We start from the raw sequence: 17,392 nt of genomic DNA, 5'->3' as shown, positions 1-17,392 counted from the left end.
GAACCGACGCTCGACTGCGCGCGTGGTTGGTCAGCTGGCTGTTCGTGCCCTCATTTGTTAATCAAAATGCTAACAAGACAAAGCTAAGGATAGAGCTTCGCAGAAAGGCCAGAGGTCTTTTTAAAGCATAAATAAGATAGCGATCTTCGGCTTAAAACTTTGTTGTCTTTGTCGGCGGGCCCATCCCTCCTAAAATCCAATTCTATGGCTTAAAAAGCCAAGACCTGCCTTGGCTATCAGGGCCCATGCCCACTGTTCCCTGGTTATTGTTGCTCAGCTTTACGAGGCAGCTCTTCTCTAAGACCCTTAGCTGGTTCCTGACTCGGGGCCTCTGTGATCACTGTTCCCTTTGTCTGGAATGCCCCCTCTTCATTCAGGTCTCATGGAGGCCTGCCCTGAACACACCAGGCCATTTCTCCCCCACTGGCTCTCTATCTTTCGTTCTGTTTATTCAAGGCACTTTGCATCTGAAATTATCTGCTTCCCCCACTCGCTCCAAGAAGCTCAAGGACCTTGTCTTGTGTCTTGCTGCTACCCCTCTGTTTCCACTTTAGTCCTGTCTCACTCCTGATTGGGGCAGAGCCCAGCCACACATTTGACCCCTAGTATCCTCATCAGGACGCCTTTGCCCCGCCCAAGAAACTACACTGATTTTACTTGTCCCATAAGGGTCTTCTCCTGTGCAAGTGTGATTCTGACTCCCATAGCCTCCTGGGCACCACCCACGCCTTCCCAGGAACCCAAATATCCCTGCAACTGCCTTTCTTTCCCAGCACTCAGCCAGTCAGGATATTCCCAGCATTGACCTATTTGCCAAAAATTCTGTCTCTTCCTCTTGGAGGAAAGTGGAAACCTCGGTCACTACTTCCTAGAGGAAAGCCAATCAAAAGATGCAGCAAAGTCCTTAATGTGTTACCTTTCTTTTTAAATAATGCATTTAAAAGAACGCCTCTAAATTCTCAGTACTTTAAAGTCAAATGAATGGCTCCCATTGGCAAATGCTCTAAGGGCTTCCTCACCTTTCAGTCATCCCACCTGGGCACCAGCCCTGGGTGGAAGAAACTATGAAAAAGCAGGAGAAAAGGGAGAAATGAGTGAGTTGTGTTTGTGAGCAGAGGCCAATAATTGCTTCAGTTGCCACAGAGCATCTAAATGAGACTCTTGAGAATTGTGACTGTAAATATGAATGTGAAATTTCATTTTAAAAGCATCCAAGTTTTCCAATAGAGACAGAATCAGATAGTGGTTGCAAGAGGCTAAGGTGGGAGAAGGCACCTGGCCGCAAACACAAGGAACTCAGGAACTTTCTAAGTGGGCACAATGGAAATGTCCTATATCATGATTGTGATGGGTAATAAGACTATTCATTTGTCAAAATGCATTGGTACTCTTAAGTGAGGTAAATTTTACTGTAAAGTATTCCTTATAAGCCTACTTTTACGGCCAGGCACAGTGGCTCACACCTGTAATCCCAGCACTTTGGGAGGCCGAGGCAGGTTGGTCACCTGAGGTCAGGAGTTCAAAACCAGCCTGGCCAACATGGGGAAACCCTGTCTCTACCAAAAATACAGAATTAGCCGGGTGTGGTGGCACATGCCTGTAATCCCAGCTACTTGGGATGCTGAGGCAGGAGAATAACTTGAATCCGGAAGGCAAAGGGTGCAGTAAGCCACCACTGCACTCTTTTTGCCCAGGCTGGAGTGCGATGCCACCATTGTGCCATCGCACTCCAGCCTGGGCAAAAAGAGTGAAATACCATCTCAAAAAAAAAAAAAAAAAAAAAAAGCCTACCTTTAAAATGTGCATGTAAACTTTCAATTTACAAAGCCACTCACCCTGGAAAAATACAAAGCAAAAATATTAAGCCTAAAGTCCAGTACAATTCCTCAATCACCCTAGAAGCCAGCTATACTCTAGTTAAACTACTTACAGAAGGGCCACATAATAGCCAAAGTAAGAGAAACCTGGAGGCCCCACCCGCCCCTGCTCCCCCTCAGCAACACAAGGGCCCCAACAATCAGGAGACAGGATGAGAGAGACGTACTGTGAAAATCTTTATTACTGTCTCTTGTGGCAAAATAACATTTTATACAAATAAGTCACCTAGTTTACTTTGGACACAAAGACAATAAAAACTGAATGTGATTTTGGGGGAAGCGGGAAGGAGGAGGAAGGACAGATCAGGTCACTGATGTTTCTTATATTCTGTAAAAAATAGATTTACAGGAAAAAAAATAGACTTTCACAACTTCAATGACTTTACACGGTCCTTTGTAAAACAAGGGGTAAATCCACCTCCACCAAATCCTCCTTGAGGCTGAGATGTTCTGTGACATGGAATGTAACACAATGGTTCAATGATTAGGCTCCTACATTAGGTACAGCAGCACCTTATGCCACAGGAATCCTCGTGCACTGGGGTGAGGAGTCAGTCCTGTGAATTTCAGGACACACTGTCCTCATCCCCAAACCTGACATCATAGTGACAATGGCCATCAGAAGAAAGTGACTTTACAGAGGGGAAAAAAAGAGTATCCTGGACACGTACTGGTGGGGCAGGACACACTAAGGCAGGACTCACCCAGTTTGTACATTAGACACGGCCTATTAAATCCATTCCAGAAATGAGTTCCAGTTCAACTGAAAAACTAAACTGAAGATTGCCCAATCACTGCCATTTCACAAATTTCCAGTTTATGGTCAGCCCCAAATCACATTCTTCCACCCTATGTATTGGAAATCAAATGGCCCAAAGACTGACGTGTCTTCAGGAAGTACATGCTTGAAAAATGTTTTCTCTGCAAAACAGTATTGGGCTAATACATAAGGAGACATACCCTACTTTAGCCCAAAACTTCTTTTACTTGTTATGTCCTGTTTACCTTTTAAAACATAGAATGAAATAAACTAGGATCTTCTTTGGAGAAGCTAGAAGGGCATTTTGGCCCAAAGGCTGTACAGGAAGAGAGGCTCTCTCCAGGAGATTGCAAGGCAAAGGAATAGAAGCAGGAAGGGCAGGCCCTGTGGCACCAGGTGGGCCTGCTACTCTGATGAAATGTGCTCCCAGCTCTTGATAGAGGGCAGGGTCCCCTATGCAGGTAGTTTTTTTGCCCCCTCCCATTGTATCACCCACAAGGTAACTGCTATAAACAGTTCAGATTCCTTAATAACATGGCAGCCTGACTGGTTCTGTTACTTTCAGAGAAAGTATACCTTGCAATTCTCTCCCCAACTCAGGTACAAAGGCTTGAATTTCAAACTCATACTGGTTAACACCCCAGAGTGGAATGCTTCTCAAGATTTCCTGAGCAGCTAGACACAGGAATCCACAGCCCCAGATACAGAACACCAGACTTTCAGAAGCAGCAAAGCCCTGTCCTGCTGGGCATGGACCAAGCACTATCCGCAAATGGTCTCCAGTGAGACTAAGGCAAGCTAACAAGGTAGAGGATACAGCACAACTCAAGCCAGACTGCCCACCTCCTCCTTCCTCCACATCCTCTTCCTAGCAAAAGCAAACACCGCAGATAAGAGATAGCCCACCAGTGTACTAGATACAGTCTGCCCAGGCGCACGTTCCAAGACACGCTCTACTGAGCACAGCTCTGGGCAGCTCTAGAACCACATCCCAGATAATACTCAAATATCAAATAGTAGAAACTCTCCCACGTGGGCCTCTGTCAAAGAGAGAAGGGATTGTTGTTAAGCTTGACAGGAACATGCAAATCCCATTTGAGGAGCCACAATGAGAAACAAAAGGTGAGGAGACAGTGCTAACAGTGCTGGCATCTATCTGCCAATGAGGAGGTGGGAACAATGGCAATGCAGCTTTCCCCAGCAGCATAAGGGACAGAGCCACACGTAAGGCACCTGGATTTACAGTGGACGCCAGTTCTGAGAGTGGCCAGTCTGGTGATAAGGAACCCACTCCACAGGAGGCATGGTCTCTTCCCTCCCTCAGGGCTGAATCCAAGGCCAGCACACAGGGGTAAGCTAGGACCTTCTCAGTGAGAAAGCTGCCAGCACATGGCATCACCAAGACTCTGGCCTGGTACAAAGCACTGGGCCACTTTCTCTAGAGCCCACACAGGGGGCAGCACTGGTGGTGGATGCACAGGAACTTCTGTGGCCACATACTGTCTTTTCTGTCCCTGGCCCCCATACAGCCTTTCTCCCAAGCACTTCGGGACACTCTCCTGTCACAGGTACTGTGACACCTCACAGTCACTTACCAGATACCTGGTCCCTTCCTAGTGACATCCTTCTACTGATGCTAACCGGACCCTGGCCACATCAATCATCTCATCAGAGGGTTTGTGGAGTCTGTCCACTAAGCTAGTCTGAGGACAAAAGCAGCCCACAGATATGCAGGTAAACTTTTTTGAGAACACATCACTCTGACAGGCCACCTCAGCCTATTTTACCCTTCCTGAACACCTAAAACAATTCGAACTAGCAGTTTGAAGGATCAGACTGCATTACTTAACTCTGATCCATCAGGATAATTCCAGAAACTACTTCAGTAGAAAGGTAGATAGGAAAACCCTCCTAAAAAAGAAATCTACAAAGAGCTTCGGAGTCAAATCCCCATCAAAAGCCGATCCTCCAGGCTGCACAGTGCAGAGAAAAGTCACATCTCTTCCTTAGAAAGCTGCTGCTGATTCGTAAGCATATCCTCCCAACGTAAGCCAGATTAGCCCCAGGAAGCTGATTAATACTATCAGAAGTCTAACCGCGTATCACATATGCTGGGAACACCACTGTCATTTTATAAAACCTCCCTAAAAGAAGTCTGGAAATTAAAAAAAAAATACAAGACCTGCTCTGGCCTCAAGAGATACTACTGCTGCGTGAGCAGAGCTGACACATTCTATTTCATGAGACTCAGAAGGGAGGAGCCAGGAGAGGCAGAGCAAGCTTGTCCGTCCTCCAAAATGAGAATAGAAGGTACTGCCAGGCTGAAACCTTGGTCTATTCCCAGAGGGGCTGGCTGAGACCCTGGAAGTCAGACAGAGCAGCAGCGTCTCCACAAAGTAGACCCTTCAGCTTGGGAGCATCACCCATTCCTTGGTGCCTCCACTCTTGGCACCTCCCCTCCCTCCCCACCCTTTCAAGTTTCTTCCAGTTGGTTTAAGACTTCACACAGACCGAGGGCAGACTGCACTGATGGCAATGCCAGAGGTGAGAGGAGGAGCTACCTGGAAGAGGCCTACCTTTCCACTTCCCAGAGCACCCAGGAACCTTAAAAGCTGCTGAACTGCTGGTGGGCCTGGCCGGAGCCTTCTCACCAGGCACAGCTATGCCTGGAGACACAAAGGCTTGTCAAGACAACCAACAGGCAGCCAGACCACAGGAAAATAAACTTTTTTGTCTGGATTCCAGGAGCCTTATCCTAACCTTTTACTTTACTATAGTACCTCTGCAACCTAAGGGGCAGGAAAAAAAAAAAGAGAAGAAAAAATACTGGGGAAGAAAACACAGCACAGTTTGGCAGCTCCTTTGGCGCACAGGAAACTGCCACCCCAGCCTTGGCTTCCTGGGGCCAGGTTCCAGATGTGTGTTGACAAATTGCAGCTTCAATCGCCTCCATGTGCCAGATCTTGTGGCCGCGGCAAAGCACCTCCCCTATCTACTACTGCAGCACTTACTGGCCTCCATTATAGGCATAATCAGCCTTGTTGTGCATTATCAGCTTGTTGTCAACAAAGTAGAAGCTGTCAGAGCGGGTCTCGTAAGGATTTTCAATCATCAGACGAACTGCAAGTCAGGCAAAGGGGGAAAAAAAGCAAAGAATTATGTTTGAGTCTGCCCCACAGGGTAGGTGGGAGAAAACTTTGTATCCCCTCCAAAATAAGCCAGCGCTTCAGAGTATACTCTGCCAGAATAATGAGATCAGAACACAAGGAGGCAGTCCTTGACAGCTGGGGAGACCACAGAGGCCCCCAAACTGAACATGATCTCCATTTCAGCGTAAGGATGCAATCAACTCTCCCCCATGGCCTCGTCTGTCATCTCCAGCCTGGTTCTTCAGCCAAGATACCAGGGAAATGTGTTCACCCTCTTCCCAACATGGACCCCACCAACCTATTTACTCAGTGCTCTCAGCTGACCAAAGTCAGCCCTGGCCTCTGGTCAGTGGACCACCTCTAGACATTCCAGTCCAAATTCAGAAATCTGAGCCTCACTGTGCCCACCTCCACACACACCCCTGACACCCCAAGGAATCCTACGTGGGAATGAGTGCAAGGAACACAGGGCAGGGAGCCTTCTCCGCACACCTTTTGGGTATTAACTTGCAAATGATCCAGCAATAGGTCTGCTTGTCTTGGGATCTAAAGTCTTGTTTGTTCAAGCAACTGCCCAGACCTCTTTAACCATACTGGAAAGATAATTAACAGTCACTACCTCTGACCAGTTGTGAGTTAACGATTACATGCCATAACGATACTGGAGAGTAAAGATAATACTACCTCTGATCAGTTGTGAGTTAATGATTACATGCCATTCGGAGTCCCCTGGAGGAAGTGCTGTTGCTCACCACAGTTCTCAAAAAGCGAAACTGATTTTTTAAAGTTCTTTGAACCCACCAATGCCAAAACTACTTGGTTTATATGCAGAATATTGCCCTCTAGGCTGATTTGGCTTCATGGGTAAAAAATCACTATACATCATCTTTTCTTGCAAGTATCTACATATTCCAGCCAGCTTGGGAGGAGGGGTTCAAGTCTGAATCAGATGCTGTCGTCAACACCCTGCCCCACATCTCAGCAATCCTCATTTTACCTGGGAACTGCACTGCCACACGAGTAAAGGGTATCTGATTTTCAGAATATGACAATTCCTAAGGACCTGGGATTCTGAGAGGAACAATCAGTGATGCCGACAAAGCAACTTAAGGCATCATTAGTCACAGGATTCCATTCACACCCTCATAAATGCCTTGAATTTTCCCTATGTGTTCACAAAGGATGTGATCCTGAGGTGGGTAGGCCAAAGTCGCAGAAACTGACAAGGCCTGTTCTTTCTCTCGTTTGGTCCCCATCTTCCCTTGCTGAGGCTACATGGCAGCAGCCTTCTCCCTCTGGTGCTCTCCCCAGGTCTAGGCCACTCTTCCTCAGACAGTACTTCCACCACCTCACTCCTGCCCCAAAATCTGCAATAGCCCCATTCCTTCCTGCTGGATCTATCTCAACACTTTATCCAATCAACTGTCTATCCTGCAGGGAATGGAAAAGAAGTCCTCGGGCCTTGATTCTATTTAGCCTGCAGTTTCACATCTAGCTCTGATTAAGAAAAAAGTAAAGGGCCAATGACTAAAACAATGGAAAACCATGACTAACAGTGCACAGGAGAGGTGCTTCATCTGATCAGAGTCCCAGGGATGGTCACAGGCCTCCTTTTATCTCCCTTAGGCACTGTCTTCCCACAGGAGGCATCTAAAAGGATGGCCTGTACTATTAAAACCTTCAGGCTGGCCAGGCACAGGCAGTGGCTCAAGCCTGTAATCCCAGCACTTTGGGAGGCCAAGGCGGGTGGATCACGAGGTCAGGAGATTGGGACCATCCTGGCTAACACGGTGAAACCCCGTCTCTACTAAAAATACAAAAAATTAGCCGGGCGTGGTGGTGGGCACCTGTAGTCCCAGCTACTCAGGAGGCTGAGGCAGGAGAATGGCATGAACCCAGGACGCAGAGCTTACAGTGAGCCGAGATTGCGCCACTGCACTCCAGCCTGGGCGTCAAGATCAAGACTCCATTTCAAAAAAAAAAAAAAAAGAAAAACCTTCAGGCCTAGCACAGTGGCTCACGCCTGTAATCCCCAGAACTTTGGGAGGCCGAGGCAGGCGGATCACGAGGTCAGGAGTTCGAGACCAGCCTGGCTAACATGGTGAAACCCCGTCTCTACAAAAAATTAGCCGGGCATGGTGGCAGGCACCTGTAATCTCAGCTACTCGAGAGGCTGAAGCAAGAAAATCACCTGAACCCAGGAGGCAGAGGATGTAGTGAGCCAAGACCGCGCCACTGCACTCCAGCCTGGGCGATAGGGCAAGGGGGCGGTGGCTCATACCTGTAATCCCAGCATTTTGGGAGGCCGAGGCGGGTGGATCACGAGGTCAAGAGTTTGAGACCAGGCCGGGCGCGGTGGCTCACGCCTGTAATCCCAGCACTTTGGGAGGCCGAGACGGGCGGATCACGAGGTCAGGCGATCGAGACCATCCTGGCTAACACGGTGAAACCCCGTCTCTACTAAAAAATACAAAAAACTAGCCGGGCGAGGTGGCGGGCGCCTATAGTCCCAGCTACTCGGGAGGCTGAGGCAGGAGAATGGCGTGAACCCGGGAGGCGGAGCTTGCAGTGAGCTGAGATCCAGCCACCGCACTCCAGCCTGGGTGACAGAGCGAGACTCCGTCTCAAAAAAAAAAAAAAAAAAAAAAAAAGAGTTTGAGACCAGCCTGGCCAACATGGTGAAAACCCGTCTCTACTGAAAATACAAAAACTAGCCAGGCGTGGTGTAATCCCAGCTACTCAGGAGGCTGAGGCAGGAGAATCGCTTGAACCCAGGAGACGGAGGTTGCAGTGAGCCGAGATTATGCCACTGTACTCCAGCCTGGGCGACAGACAGAGCAAGACTCTGTCTCGGGGGAAGAAAAAAACAAAAACGAACAAACCTTTCACTGCTCCCATATGGGGCCGAGTCAGAGTTTGGAACAGGAGCCAGGAGCAATAGGAAATGAGAAGCCTGAGGTCAAATGACTAGATACACATCATGTCAGCACTGCCATGAGACAAAGCCAGGGCGCTGGACCAGATGGGTTTCAAGGTTTGTTCCTCGTAGCCCTCAGAATCTAGAGTGCTGTAAGAGTCAGGGGATACATACTGACATCCTCCGAAAGCTGGGGAAACTCATAGATATGTTCACAAGTGTTCCTACTGCTGGGGATGCAGAAGCCAAAATCAAAGTCAAAGTTTTTCAGCAAGTGTTCCCGGAAATAGTGCCGTTCGATCATCCGGAAGTTTGACACAGGTTTGTCTCCCACTGTGAACTCCACCCTGGAAAATAAATCTCTGTAAGCCTGACTTTGCCTCCTCCCTCCTCTAAAGCCACCCCAAAACCCAACAGAAAACACTCTTCTCTGTGAACAAACAGAACGTTCTCCCCTCAAGTAGTAATGGTACTCACGTAGCCCCGACTGTCCGGAGGCGGAGAAATGCCGGTGTGAACTGATAGCGGACAAAACGTCCTGCGCTGATGTCCACGTCTCCACCTCCCTCCTCCTCATCCTCCTCCTGGTCTGAAAGAGCACACAAAATCTTCAGTGCACCATCTCGGCATTCTCAATCCAAGAGTTCCATCACCAATCCCAACATCACAATGGCAACCAATTCCCAGTAATCACACCAACAAGAAGAATGGCCAGTGTTTACTGCTCACTTGCTATATATGGCAGGACACTTGCTATAGGGCAGGCTCCTCCCCTCACAACAACCCTGTGAGGTGTTACTGTCTCCATTTTACAGATCAGGAAGCTCAAGCTCAGAGAAGTCAGGTAACATGTCCAAAGTCCCTCCAACAGTAAGAGGGGGGGACAGGGATTTGAATCCAGGTCCCTCTGACTCAAGGCCTATTCTTCAACACTAAGCGATTAGCCTTTTTTAATAGTTTGAGAGCTTACGCCATATCCTAAGGGTGAAGCCTGAAACACAAGCTGGGAAATGGGCCCCTGACACGGTCTATATGATACAGCCTAGGTCTGCAGCTAATCAAGTTGAAGCGCTAGCACCAACCTAAAATAATGAGGCTACAAAAGTTGACACTTATCAAGAAAGTTATTTCAATGAATACAAAAATTTCTGACAGGCTGCAAAGATAAACCACTAAAAATACTTTTGTTATTTAAATAGGAGACATTGACCTACAGCCTTGGGATACTATAGTTCCTTAATTGATGTCTATTTCTAGGTCATACCAGGCCTAACCCTTTGACCACCTGGGAAAGGGTGAAGCAGATGTGGGGGCCTCTGACTCTACATGGTTAATGCTGGTCTCCGGTCTAGTCCACTCCTGAACCCAGGAGATGAAAGATTTGTAAAATTAATCAGAGGGCTGGGCGCAGTGGCTCACACCTGTAATCCCAGCACTTTCAGAGGCCAGGGTGGGTGGATCCCCTGAGGTCAGAAGTTTGAGACCAGCCTGACCAACAAGGAGAAACCCTGTCTCTACTAAAAATACAAAATTAGCCGGGCATGGTGGCGCATGCCTGTAATCCCAGCTACTCGGAAGGCTGAGGCAGGAGAATCGCTTGAATCCGTGAGACAGAGGTTGCAGTGAGCCGAGATTGCGCCATTGCACCCTAACCTGGGCAACAAGAGTGAAACTGCGTCTCAAAAAAAAAAAGAATCAGAGAATAAGCATTCTAATTCTAATGTGAATAGGAGTTAGTACCCCCCAGTGTCCATTGAGGACATTTTCTCCAGGTCTAAGCCGTACATGGGTACAACATAAGAGAAGTCTTTTTCAGCATCAAACATCTCTGCCTTTGACAAGCCCAAGAGCGACTGGGCAACCAGGCTGAGTAGGGGTTCAACCCCAGAGACTCTAAAACCCTGGCTCCAACAATGTGATTCAGAGAGAGTTAGAGCAAATCTTGGGGATTCAAATTCATCAGAACAAGTGCTGCAGAAAGGTACTGATTCAGTGTGAGGATATTCTATTGTTTATATTTACTGCTTTATTTTGAGATAGGGTCTCACTCTGTCACCTTCGCTGGAGTGCAATGGAGTGATCACAGCTCACTGCAGCCTTGATCTCCCAGGCTCAAGCCATCCTTCCACCTCAGCCTCCTGAGTAGCTGGGACCACAGGCATGTGCCACCACACCTGGCTAATTTTTTTGTACTTTGTACAGATGGGGTTTCACCATGTTGCCCAGGCTGGTCTCAAACTCCCGGGGCTCAAGTGATCCGCCTGCCTCAGCCTGCTGAAGTGCTGGGATTACAGGTGTGATCCACCACACCCAGCCTCAATGTGGGAAATATTCCAAGTGAATCAAGATCCTTAAATGTAAAAACTAGAAAGACTGAAAACCAAGATACTTTACAGTATCTTTAGCTGACCTTCTTGAAACAGTTCTGTCTTATACTGAAATGACAACTCTGAGTCTAATCCAAAACCACATACCTGTAGTAGGCCTGGAGTCCTTGAAATGTCCCAGGTACTGTGATATGTGGCTTAGGGATAAGAACACCATAGACCCAGGAAGCTAGCTAGTCTTGATGTGACCATCCCAATAAAAAACCACCCATGAGCAACCAGGCGCAGTGGCTCAAGCCTATAATCCCAGCACTTTGGGAGACCAAAGCAGGTGAATCACAAGGTCAGGGGTTCGATACCAGCCTGACCAACATGGTGAAATCTTGTCTCTACTAAAAATACAAAAAGTAGCTAGGCGTGGTGGCAGGCACCTGTAATCTCAGCTACTTGGAAGGGTGAGGCAGGAGAATCTTTTGAACCCAGGAGGTGGAGGTTGCAGTGAGCCGAGATCATGCCACTGCACTCCAGCCTGGGTGATAGAGAAAGAATCTGTCTCAAAACAAACAACAACAACAAAAGAACCCACAAAACAACAACAACAACAACAAAAACTACCCATGAACTTGAGCATTTAGGTGCCTTGGTCAGTATTAGATTATGAGAGCATAAATACCACCAGGTAGGGGTGAAATCGGGGCCTTATCAAATTTGCAGGCTCTAAGTAGCAAATCAGATGAGAAACACTGCAAAGTAAGTTTAGAAACCACACTGATACTATGAGTATCTGTACCAGTATTCTAACAAATGACTAACTCCAGGGGGCGCTAAACCTCCAGTGAGGTGCTCCAAAGGCTTCTGTGGTCTCCTGGTCGGAATGAATAACCCCTACACTTTTTATCACAAGCACAGGAAGCAGTTATCAGAGGCTAATTTAAGGAACCCCAAGTAGTTGAGCTCCTGGGTCTGTTCTTCCAGAAAATGGTTGAGATTAAAATCTAAACCAGGTCTGGGAAATCCAAGGCACTACGTAAAGGAGAGTGAGAAGATGGCTCAAACTGCCTCATGTCTGGACCAGAATCCTCCCTATCATCCTCCAAGAGGGCTCCAAGCTCAGGTGAGTTTTCCTCATTATAGTTTAATTTCAAGGATTCCTTTCCCAACTGGAAGCAACATAAGATGAACCAGCACAGGGCCTTAGGAAAGTGTCGCTTGGGAATTCTAGGCCTCAGATCCTTCGCTGTAAAATGAAGATAACAGTAATTCCTCACAGAGGTGTGAGGATTACATACACTGATGTGCATAAAGATGTGGAACACAGTGACCAGCATAGAATAGACATCCAACAAACATCAGCCTCTGAACGCAGCTTCAAACCACCATGCCTGGCAGGCCAGGCTACGGGAAGAAGTCACAGAAGAGGGACACACTGGAGTCCAAGAAACAGGATGCAGTGGCACACCAAGATTTGAGTTTCAAAGACCTTTGGCTCAAAACTGTCTACTGGTCACTACAACATTGAGGCCTACCTGAAACGCAAGGTTTGGCAATCTCAAAAAGTACTGTCCCTGTCTCCAAATCTCGAATTTTGAAGCGGGTAAAATCAATACTGTAGATGTTGTCTTCGGGTTTACATAAATAATCTGAAAACAAGAGAGAAACCAACACTGTTAAATAATCCTCCAAAACTACCATTTATTTAATTCTCAAGTTTTGAAGCAAACTCAGATTTTTTTCTTACACAATACACTTAAAATACTCCCAAAAATTTTGTCATGTGTTATCACCAGCAGAAGTTGTATGGACAGAAATAGGGGATCTAACAAAGAAAAAAAAGAACAAGGACTTGCTTTGGATGAAAAATTACAAAACTTTTAGAAACTAGGATAGAAAAGGTGGATTTCTTTGGAAACACCTAAAAATCTTTCATTATCTATCAAGTTGGATGTCACAACAGGGCAGAGAACTTTTTATAGAATTCCAATCTAAGACATTTAAACCGACTTAGCGGATAATACAACGCTAGTTTGCCAACTGTCAGTGTAAGAAAGCCGAGATCAGCAAACTTTTCTGTAAAGAGCCAGATTTGAAATAATTTAGGCTTTGCCGCCACATGGTCTCTGTCACAACCACTCAACTCTATCATTGTAGCCACAAAAGCATCCAGACAATACGCAAATGAATGAATGTGGCTATATTCCAGTAAAACTGTATTTATGGACACTGAAATATGAATTTTACATAACCACGTGTCTCAAGATTTTAAAGTTTTCAACCATTTAAAAATGTACAAACCATTCTTAGTTTGTGGGTTACACAAAATCATACAGTAGACCATACATATTATACATATCCAGGCAAGAGGATACATCTGCCGGTGAAGGCATTAGGCCCAAACGACTATAACCTGAGCAGCAAATTCAAATAATTCTAATCACAGCAAATTTCATTGATTTCTTTCTAGGATTATTCCAGATAGCACCTTCTCCACAACTCATTTTGATACTTGATCTTTTATTGCTTGAGTTAGTTGTTTTCGTGTTTTACAAGTTGTCTCTTTAGTAAGATGGCAAACTTGACAACTACTGATTATTCTGTAACTGCTAAAAAGGCTAACATCGGCTTTGGACCCTTAGAGGGTACTCAAATATCTGCTGGATAGAATGAACAAGACGTTAAGAAGAGTAACAAAGAGGTTGCCAGGCTCTCTCTAAGAAGCTGCACAGGTGGGTTTGGACAATGAGCAACAATCCCAAGCCCCCAGATAGGATCTGAGTGCCCACTGAGAATCCTGCTTAGGGCCAGGCACAGAAAACCCTAATTCACTTGGGTGACAAGAGAGGGCATGAGGTTACCAAGACCAGGTGCTGAGCATGTGTGTACTTTCAGAGCCCCAGATGAAAACTGGTTCAGAAAAAAAGCTTTTTCACACTCACTGTTTCAATAAAACTAGCAAGAATGTCTAAATAGCAAGAATGTCTAAAGATATGCTCAGGCCTGCTAAAGACAGTCTCAACCCAAACAGTGTTGGGAAATGGGGGCATCCAAATATCTAGAATCAAATTAAAACTCTTTTAGGAGATGGGAATTCCCTTTCGCTGGGTGGACCAAGGCCCACTCCCCACAAACTTCCATTCCCAAATTACTAGAGCTGCCATCGGCAATCTGAGGTGAACCTGAACAGCCCTGGGCTGCCTGCTATAGCAGTTCAGCAGACACCATGGCAGCCTTCGATCCATCCAGGGAATGCTGCTGCTGCCACAGGGTTAGGAGACTGCAAGCCAGGAGTGATGGGCAGGCCAAGATGGGCCTAACCAGGTGAGTGCACACTCCTGCAGGGAAAACAGCAGCAAGAGAAAAGACGTCAACTCGGGGACTGGCTTGGCAGAGAACAGAAAAAGGGAGATCACCAGATCACCCAGGGCAGGGACTGGGCAACATTTTTCTTCCCACCCATCCTCCTATCAACGAAAAAGCTTAGGATGGTTGCCTTTTGTGCAGAAAACGCATTTCTGAAACCCTGAAATCATTCTTAATTCACGAGAATGTCAAAAGCAGGATTCACACGTCGGAGTTTGTACACAAACTGAAACTTTATTTTTGTTTTAATGTGGCACAGTTTTAAATGAGCAGGAAATGCCACGGCTATGTGTCTGAGGAAGAACCCACCTGCACACTAAGGGGCAACGCTCCGGACCCAAAGCGGGAGGGAGGCCCGGCAGGCTGCAATGGGGGAGGGCTGCAATGGGGGAGGGCTGCAATGGGGGAGGGCTGCAATGGGGGAGGGCTGCAATGGGGGAGGGCTGCAATGGGGGAGGGCTGCAATGGGGGAGGGCTGCAATGGGGGAGGGCTGCAATGGGGGAGGGCTGCAATGGGGCCGGCGGAGGAAGCAGGTAAGGCTTCTGGCCTGCCAGAGGGCTGGGGCGCCTGGCTGAGCGCTAACTTCACGGATGGCCGGGGGTTCCAGGCTGAGGGTCCAAGGGCCCATTTATGAGGGGACCTCGGCCCCCGGCCGGCTCAGGAGGGTTCAGTTCAGCTGAACGGGGCCCTCTACGCAAACAGGTCCGGCAGAACTAGGGAGCCGACCGGCCGAGGGGCATCCTAGCGTGGCCGGACTCACAGGAATGAGGTCAAGCCCAGGAGAGTCCTTCCCCACCAGAGCAACGTGAGCGTGGCGGGGGCAGAGCCCGGCCGGCGGGGCAGCGGGAAGTGCAGCCCGGCCGGCCGAGGGGGTCTGGGGGGACCCGCGAGCTGGTCGAGTGGCCGGGTCCGCTGAAGGCTCCGGGAGCCGGGGCACGGCGCGAGGGGAGGGCGCGGCCCGCGCGGCACTCACTCTCGGTGACTCGGCTGAGGCGCAGGACGTGCTCGGGCCGGATGGTGTCCAGCGCCAGCAGCTCCTGCTCCGTGACCGCTGCCCCGACGCCGTCGTCGGCCGCGTGGTGGGGCGCCTGCCGCCGCGCCTTCAGACGGTTCAGGACGCCGCCGCCCGCCTTCTTCTTCTCCTCCTTGCCAGCCACCAGCCCCCCGGGTCCAGCCGCCGAAGCCGCGGCCGCAGCCTTCGGGTTAGACCCGCTCATCGCTCCGCAGCCAAGATGGCCGCCGCCTCCACAGCGCGGTAACTATGGAGAGCGGGGGCGGGGCCCGGGGCCGGGGCCCGGGGCCCGGGGCCGGGCGGGGAGGGGGCGGGGCCCGGGGCTGAGCGGGGCGGGGCCGGGGGCGGGAGCGGGGGCCCGGTGGGCGGTGGAATTCCCTTTCGCACAGAATGGACCAAGGCCCACGCCTCCCAAACTTCCATCGCCAAATAACTAGAGCTGCCATCAGCAACCTGAGGTGCACGTGAGCAGCCCTGGGCTGACTCCTATAGCAACTCAGCAGACGACACCAAGGCAGCCTTTCCATTCAGGGAATGCTGCTGCTGCCGCCACAGGGTTGGGAGACTGCAGGCCAGGAGTGATGGGCCAGCCAACATAGGCCTAACAAGGTGACTGCACACTCCTGCGGGGCCCGGGGGGCGGTGCTGCGGGTACTGCCCCAACTTTGGTCCTGCCAGGTGGAGGGCCTAGGGGTGGCTGGAGCCTTAGCATCCCCACTCCCCATCAGGCCCCCAAGGTCGTCCACGATGTTTAAATATATATGTTACGGTCAAATGAATTTACGTCATATAAACTTTCCTCCTCCTCATCCTCCTCCTGGTCTGAAAGAGCACACAGAATCTTCAGTGCACCATCTCGGCATTCTCAATCCAAGAGTTCCATCACCAGTCCCAACATCACAATGGCAACCAATTCCCAGTAATCACACCAACAAGAAGAATGGCCAGTGTTTACTGCTCACTTGCTATGTGGCAGGACACTTGCTATAGGGCAGGCTCCTCCCCTCACAACAACTCTGTGCGGTGTTACTGTCTCCATTTTACAGATCAGGAAGCTCAAGTTCAGAGGAGTCAAGTAATATGTCCAAAGTCCCTCAAGCAGTAAGAGCAGGGAACAAGGATTTGAATCCAGGTCCATCTGACCCAAGGCCTGTTCTTCAACACTAAACTATTAGTGGACAATGCATCTTGAGAAAATGTTTCTAAATACATTTAGCATAGAAGGTAAGTTAAAGCACTGCTTGTTTTGCAAAGGCAGTTTCAAAACAAACTTTCCAATGAGATTGCCATCCGTAAGCCCCACTGTGCCAGGCCCTAGGCTAGACATTGGGCTAGGCTACAGGAGATGTAAGAGTGAGGGCAGGGATTGGGTCTGCCTCACCCCTGAATTCCCAGCAGTTCAGCTAATGCCTGACAAGTGGTAGGTGCTCAGTAATGACTGAATGAGAGCCTGGACAGTATCCCACTGTGGAGGAGCTCCCACTTTTGTTAGAGAAGACTGTGAAGCACACAATTCGTTATGTGACCCTTCCTCTTCACAAGGCAGGTTAGTATGAACTGGAAGACAAACTAGACTCACTGACTGCACTAAGAGATGCAGCAAAGGTGCTAGGAGAACACACAGGAGTGGTTTATACTGACCGGGCTGTAACAGCCTGAGGGCTTGGGAAGATTTCACAGAGGCAACATCCACACTGAGTTTTGAAAGTTAGCCATGACCTCACCAGTTGGCCAGAAGTGGGTCAACAGGGGGATATGGTCTACCCTTTTCCACCCCAAGGGGCTCCTTCTCTAGGGATTCTAGATCTGTGCTGCTCTGTGTTGGAGGCCTGGGCCTGATTGATGCAGTGTGTCTGCTAGGTCTGATGTCACCTCTCAGCCAGGCTAGAGTAAATTTGCAACCCTCCCCTAGAGCCTCCTGACATTCTTGCCAGGCCTTCCTTGCTGAGTCCCTCTCACCAAAGCCACCAAGACAGGCATCTCTTGGTTCCT

The 17,392-nt window shown here is 48.8% G+C and overlaps 1 protein-coding gene across 1 annotated transcript; it reads right to left on the bottom strand.

Annotated features, from left to right (window-relative positions):
* Positions 1-2,047: 2,047 nt before the first annotated feature.
* On the bottom strand, positions 2,048-15,631 carry UNC119B (unc-119 lipid binding chaperone B). The gene is given in 5 exon segments (NM_001266482.1): positions 2,048-5,757; positions 8,878-9,050; positions 9,181-9,292; positions 12,557-12,670; positions 15,362-15,631. Coding segments are annotated over 5 exon segments (756 nt in total). The 5' UTR covers positions 15,606-15,631; the 3' UTR covers positions 2,048-5,644.
* Positions 15,632-17,392: the final 1,761 nt, after the last annotated feature.

This window comes from Macaca mulatta, chromosome 11 (assembly GCF_049350105.2).
Source record: "Macaca mulatta isolate MMU2019108-1 chromosome 11, T2T-MMU8v2.0, whole genome shotgun sequence".
In the NCBI taxonomy this organism is placed as follows: domain Eukaryota; kingdom Metazoa; phylum Chordata; class Mammalia; order Primates; family Cercopithecidae; genus Macaca; species Macaca mulatta.
The sequence above is the reverse complement of the archived record's forward strand: the minus strand, read 5'-3'. Positions and strand labels throughout refer to the sequence as shown.